Source organism: Oculina patagonica, chromosome 1 (assembly GCF_052425735.1).
Source record: "Oculina patagonica isolate OP01 chromosome 1, crgOcupat, whole genome shotgun sequence".
Classification (NCBI taxonomy): domain Eukaryota; kingdom Metazoa; phylum Cnidaria; class Anthozoa; order Scleractinia; family Oculinidae; genus Oculina; species Oculina patagonica.
Window position 1 is genome coordinate 38,916,826 of NC_135758.1, and position 5,934 is coordinate 38,922,759.

Below are 5,934 nucleotides of genomic sequence, written 5' to 3' on the forward strand. Positions count from 1 at the left end.
CCCGGGACCGGCCAGCTTAAGCTTCTTGTTGTTATGTTGCTGTTACAAGTCCCGTCGTGTGAACTACCCATTTTCGTCAAAAAATCTAAAATATCCGGACGCCGTTTTTAATGCGTGCTAAAGAAAGATACAGTATTTTACCGAAACGACCCATTTTTTTTATAATTTTAGTCAGTGACAACATTTTTTTAGCTATCATCATGCCTGACTACAACTACGGTATTTTTAAACAGAAAAGACTCTTTGCTATTCATTAGGCGAGAGTATTGAATTAGTAAGAAACTGAGATAAAACCCTTCATACAGTGTTAAACACTTAAAAATATTTGGCAATTAAATTGCTTTGACTAGCAGTTCAAGATAACATCAAACTAAAGCATGCTTGCGCACCCAGTTTAGCTTTCTCATTGGTTTGGTCACTGGACTGAAGAACTCCTCGGGCGATTTGACTTTCTCGATCGTTCCTTTGAAGGATTTCGGTGTATGACAACACTTTTATAGCTGTACACTGTTCGGAAAACGCGCAAATAGAATAATGTAGTTTCAAGGTACTTCATTTTGGGTTTGTTTCAAGTTTTGAAACAGTGTTCGCAGTTAAGTCGTGTGATCCAAACTCACTTTAATGGAACGCTGAAGCGTCGGAATTTCTACCTACAGGGCCTCTTTAACGTTTGTTTGTACGCGGTTATAACATTTCTTGGAAAATGTCAATCAATTGAGATAACATCACGTACGATTCAGTTTTCCGTTGTCAAGGAAAATCGAAAACACCTCTTTTCTAGGAAAACTGACAGGAAAATTTCGATCGAAAGGTCAACTTCAAACCAATCAGATTTAAGGGGAAGGATTTGGTTATATTAGTCGTAACGAAATAAAGAATAGCGTTCTTCAACTTCACGCCCTTTTTGGGCTTGCCGTTTTAGTGTTGACATCGTCTGCCAAGAAGACATTTGGGCTCTAAAACCTACATATAATCTACAGTAACTCTAAGGTAACCCTAAACTTTTTTAGTGTAATAAATTGCATATCAATAAGTCCTATACGCTTTTCGTTTGCTACAAATCTAGCAAATATAAAGCGACAACAAGGTCTCAATACTATCAGCGATTTTACCGCGTCAGTAAGATTTTGATAGAATGTTGTTGAAGCAACACAGAAAGCCGGAGCTTGTAAAATTGACGTAGTCTATGATGAACTTTGTACATGTACAACTGTACATTTTCGCTTTATCATGTTAAACTTAATATTTGTACAACTGCACTTTTTCGTTTAGTCATAATGAACTTTGTACTTGTACAACTGCACATTTTCGCGTAGTCATGTTGAACTTTGTACTTGTGCAACTGCACATTTTCGCTAAGTCATGATGAACTTTGTACTTTTTGTACAACTGCACATTTTCGCTTAGTCGTGTCGAACTTTGTGCTTGCACAACTGCACATTTTCGCGTAGTCATGTTGAACTTTGTACTTGTACAACTGCACATTTTTGCTTAGTCATGTCGAACTTTCGGTACCTGTTCAACTGCACATTTTCGCTTAGTCATGTCGAACTTTGTACTTGTACAACTGAATGTTTTCGCTTAGTCGTGTCGATCAACTTTGTACTTGTACAACCTAGTCGAGTCTAACTTTGTACCTGTTCAACTGCAAATTTTCGCTTAGTCATGATGAACTTTGTACTTTTTGTACAACTGCAAATTTTCGCTTAGTCGTGTCGAACTTTGTACTTGCACAACTGCACATTTTCGCGTAGTCATGTTCAACTTTGTACTTGTACAACTGCACATTTTCGCTTAGTCATGTCGAACTTTGTACTTGTACAACTGCACATTTTCGCTTAATCATGTTAAACTTAATATTTGTACAACTGCACATTTTCGCTTAGTCATGTCGAACTTTGTACTTGTACAATTGCACATTTTCGCTTAGTCGTGTCGAACTTTTTACCTGTTCAACTGCACATTTTCGCTTAGTTCATGTCAAACTTGTACTTGTACAACTGAATATTTTCGCTTAGTCATGTCCAACTTGTACTTGTACAACTGCACATTTTCGCTTAGTCATGTTGAACTTTTTTATACCTGTCAGAACTGCACATTTTCGCTTAGTCATGTCGAACTTTGTACTTGTACAACTGAACAATTTTGCTTAGTCATGATGAACTTTTAACCTGTTCAACTGCACATTTTCGCTTAGTCATGATGAACTTTGTACTTGTACAACTGCACATTTTCGCTTAGTCATGATGAACTTTGTACTTGTACAACTGAATATTTTCGCTTAGACGTGTCGAACTTTGTACCTGTTCAACTGAACATTTTCGCTTAGTCATGTCGAACTTTGTACTTGTACAACTGCACATTTTCGCTTAGTCGTGTCGAACTTTGTACCTGCTCAACTGCACATTTTCGCTTAGTCGCGTCGAACTTTGTACCTGTTCAACTGCACATTTTCGCTTAGTCATGATGAACTTTATACTTGCTGTACATTTTTGCGTAGTCAAAATCTACTTTGTACTTCTACAGCTGTACATTTTCGCTTACGGTCATGATGAATTTTGTACTTATTAAGTTGCGTGTTTAGATAATTTCTTTGTTAGACATTCCTATTGCATGAGATCATTTCAAGGGAAGGTTCTTGCTCGTCAAACAATATATTAAGAACCGCTGAGCTTAAAAAGGATATTCTGAATTATTTTGCTCTAGAAAACGGGTTGGCCTTTTACTTAAGAGACTTGTACATTGTACCTAGAAGGATTTTAGTTTAAAATTTCTTCGAATACATCGATGGTTACGAATGTGGAAGCCATCATCCACTGTTGTAGCCAAGTTCTGTCTTATTTTTGACGTCCGTAGTAAGACCCTCCAAGTAAGATCTCTGCGTACCAGGAATTCGTGACGAGATTTCAGTGAATTTTCAAGCGTTCCCCGCCAAGTCCGTATAGTATACAACACAAACGAGAATGTCATACGCTATAATCTAAGAATATGCACAAGAATACGTTTAGCCTTACACCGGCAGAAAAAAAAAACGAATATTTAGCCTGGGACGGAAAAAACACTAGAGAACCATCTGACGCTTAATTTAAGTTAGAAAGCTTTACCAACAAGTGGTGAAAATAGTTCAAGCTATCTTTAATACAAAATAGCCAATAAAACCTTCTGCCTTACATTACTAGCTCTTTTCTTCAGCGTTTCGATTCCTAGAATTTATGGACCGGTGATTATAAAATGGCAATCTGTCTGGAACCAGGATTTCAAATACATGTGCCGAGGAAAAGATAGAACTTCAATTTACAATTCTTTTCAGATAGTATTTTATGGTTGGCTTAATAAATCAATTCTTCGACTGAGAATTGTCTCTGTATTAACAAATAACCTCCGATCATGTATCCTTGCGCAGCTTTCTTTCTGTCTTTCTTTCTTTCTTTCTTTCTTTCTTTCTTTCTTTCTTTCTTTCTTTCTTTCTTTCTTTCTTTCTTTCTTGGAAACATCAGTTTGACTGAAGGATTTTACGACAAAGAGAGTGTCGGAATAAGAGACACTTTTTTCTGTGAAAACGTTTCCAATCCAACTCCATTTCTTCTTTTTTCCGCTTTACAGTTTAGGGACAGTTTACATCCACTAAAAAACGTATCGCATCACGATTGCATAACCTGCTGATTTTGATATCCATATTTTTACCTAAGCAACTGAGAAACAAACTGGAAATACTGAAAATATATGAGATTTCTCACTTGTGAGGATGGCAAACCATACAGAACGTAAGACTGATGTTTCGTCTTCTTAATCTACTCACAGATGGCGGGAACAGAGGTTTCACAATCAGCAGAAGGAGCCGTTTTGAGCCTTAAAACGATACTGCAGGACATGCCCACTGACATGCGAGTGTTTTCACTTGCCATGAGATCTCTTTATGCTGAGAATGCAGTCGGTTCTAACACAACAAGTGCCCGAAAGTTCAGGAAGCTCCGAGATGACACAAGAAACGACGCCATGGTGTACCTCAAAGGTGTCTTGCCGCTATCCACCAAGTTTGTTGCATCCATAAGCGAGTACTTTGAATTCTACGAAGCCCTGGAGTTCGACGAGTGGAATCAGATGCTTTCCGACATTCTTGAAGAAACCATTGCCTACAGACAACTGGCTGAGTCACTCGTGAAGATGCATGAAGATATTCTGGTGCCTCTTAAGAAAAGACAGGATGAAGCACAAATTATCCTTAAAGAGTTCAAAGACCTTCAGATGGAATTTGAAAGGAAGAAAAAGGAACTTGAAGACAGCGCTGCCACCAAACGTTCCTGGGCGATTGGGCTTGCCTTCGTTCCTTTTGTCAATGTGATCGCAACCCCAATGTTGGCGGCTTCATCGAATTCGGATCTGGTACATGCAGTTGCTAAAGGTGCAGAGTCCAAAATCCAAGAGGCTGCCTCACTCACCGTCAGCAAAACTCTGATCCCCGCCCTTGAAGCCTTCATTGGTGGTATCACCAAGGCAGCAGGATTTTTCTCCATAATGGAGAATGAAATGAAGAAGTTTGAAGGCAATGCCGACAAAAGTCAGAAGTCTCCCAAGAAGCTTTACTACATTTTGATGAACAAGCAGGCCAAAGAGATGAGATCGATCTGCCAGTCCTTCTATGCAGTCCTGCCAGCGGTGAGGACCGATTTCCAAGCCATTCCTACAGAAGGAACAGACCAGAACTACGTAGACAAGTGGCTGGAAAAACAGAAAAAGGTCATCAAAGAGAAAGTAAGGTTCACGAAGCTTGTAACAGATTTGCTAAGTGCCATTACTAGTGGAGCTGAGTCTTCTGACCCAAAGTCAGCGAGCCCTGCAGAGCTAACTGCTTAAAGGCCACTTGACTGGTGATACAGTTTTGGACGTGCAAAAGGCATTTTTGAGTTGCACTGCAAAATTATTGCTGTTTGCTTGTGTCTCATTAGTTTCACGTGTTTTCCTTAGATTTTAAAACAATCGATATAGGCTTTATATTAGTAGAAAAGCCAAGACTCTTAAACGAGCAGTTTTCTGGTAGCAGATATGATATGATTTAGGGGACAAGTTGTTTTCCGCTCAAGTCAACTGTGTTTTTTAATACTAGCTTTTTAGCAGTGGAATAAGTACAAGTAACGATCAGTAGTTAGAGTCAGACGATAATAAACAGAATGTATGCATTTCCTGAAGTGAATAAACGGGTGGTACAAAAATTTAAGAATATCTGAATTTTACTTAAAACTTTCTTTGCACTCTTTGGCTTACCGTTCTATCTGTAGCTGTTCTGTACTAAGAATATTAGGGAAGTCGATGTGTCTCCAAGCCTTAAGTGTCCTAAGTCTATTGACTTAGGTTGCTTCTATTTGATCGCTGCCTATCAAAAGGATATTCGAAACCTTACCATGATTGACTACTATACGGAGTAATTTGGTACTTCCTGGGTTGGGGGTACTTTCCTAAGTACAATATGCTTTGTTGATTTGTGCCGACCCAAAGAATATGTTTTGTAGTTTTTGTCGTCTGAAATTAGGTTTGGTTTATAATGAAAACCGGGAGGAAGTATTAATGCAAACATAAATGAGAAAGAGACCGTAAAATGCCGGTTATAACTACGCCGTCCCCCCGCTAACAATCTATCCGATTATTGACCCATCTTTCTGCTAACGAAAAAAAGAATTCGTTATACCCCCCACCCCCACCCCGAAGCCTTCCATATCCAACTTTCCCATATTTACTTACTAACGGCCTCACAGAACTTTGTACTTCAAATAGAAATGACCACTAATAAATTTGCAAGTAGAGTGGACGTCAAAACCTTTTAGAGTGGAATTTCTTCAATGTATTCCTCATCACAGTCCTAAAATCGTTTTCTATTCAGGTAATTTCCGACAGTGTTTTATGCCCATTATAAGCCCCTCCTGATATAGGCTCGCTTAG

At 38.7% G+C, this 5,934-nt stretch overlaps 1 protein-coding gene across 1 annotated transcript; it reads left to right on the forward strand.

Moving 5' to 3' along the window:
* The first annotated feature begins 905 nt into the window (after positions 1 to 905).
* Positions 906 to 5,210, forward strand: LOC144629886 (uncharacterized). Its single transcript, XM_078488133.1, has 2 exons — positions 906 to 990; positions 3,802 to 5,210. Exon 2 carries the CDS (start codon positions 3,802 to 3,804, stop codon positions 4,852 to 4,854), a length of 1,053 nt encoding a protein of 350 aa, XP_078344259.1. The 5' UTR covers positions 906 to 990; the 3' UTR covers positions 4,855 to 5,210.
* The last annotated feature ends 724 nt before the right edge of the window (positions 5,211 to 5,934 follow it).

Bases quoted from the DNA above. Each gene is read 5' to 3' on its own strand.
- LOC144629886 (XM_078488133.1), top strand. From the start codon at position 3,802: ATGGCGGGAACAGAGGTTTCACAATCAGCAGAAGGAGCCGTTTTGAGC.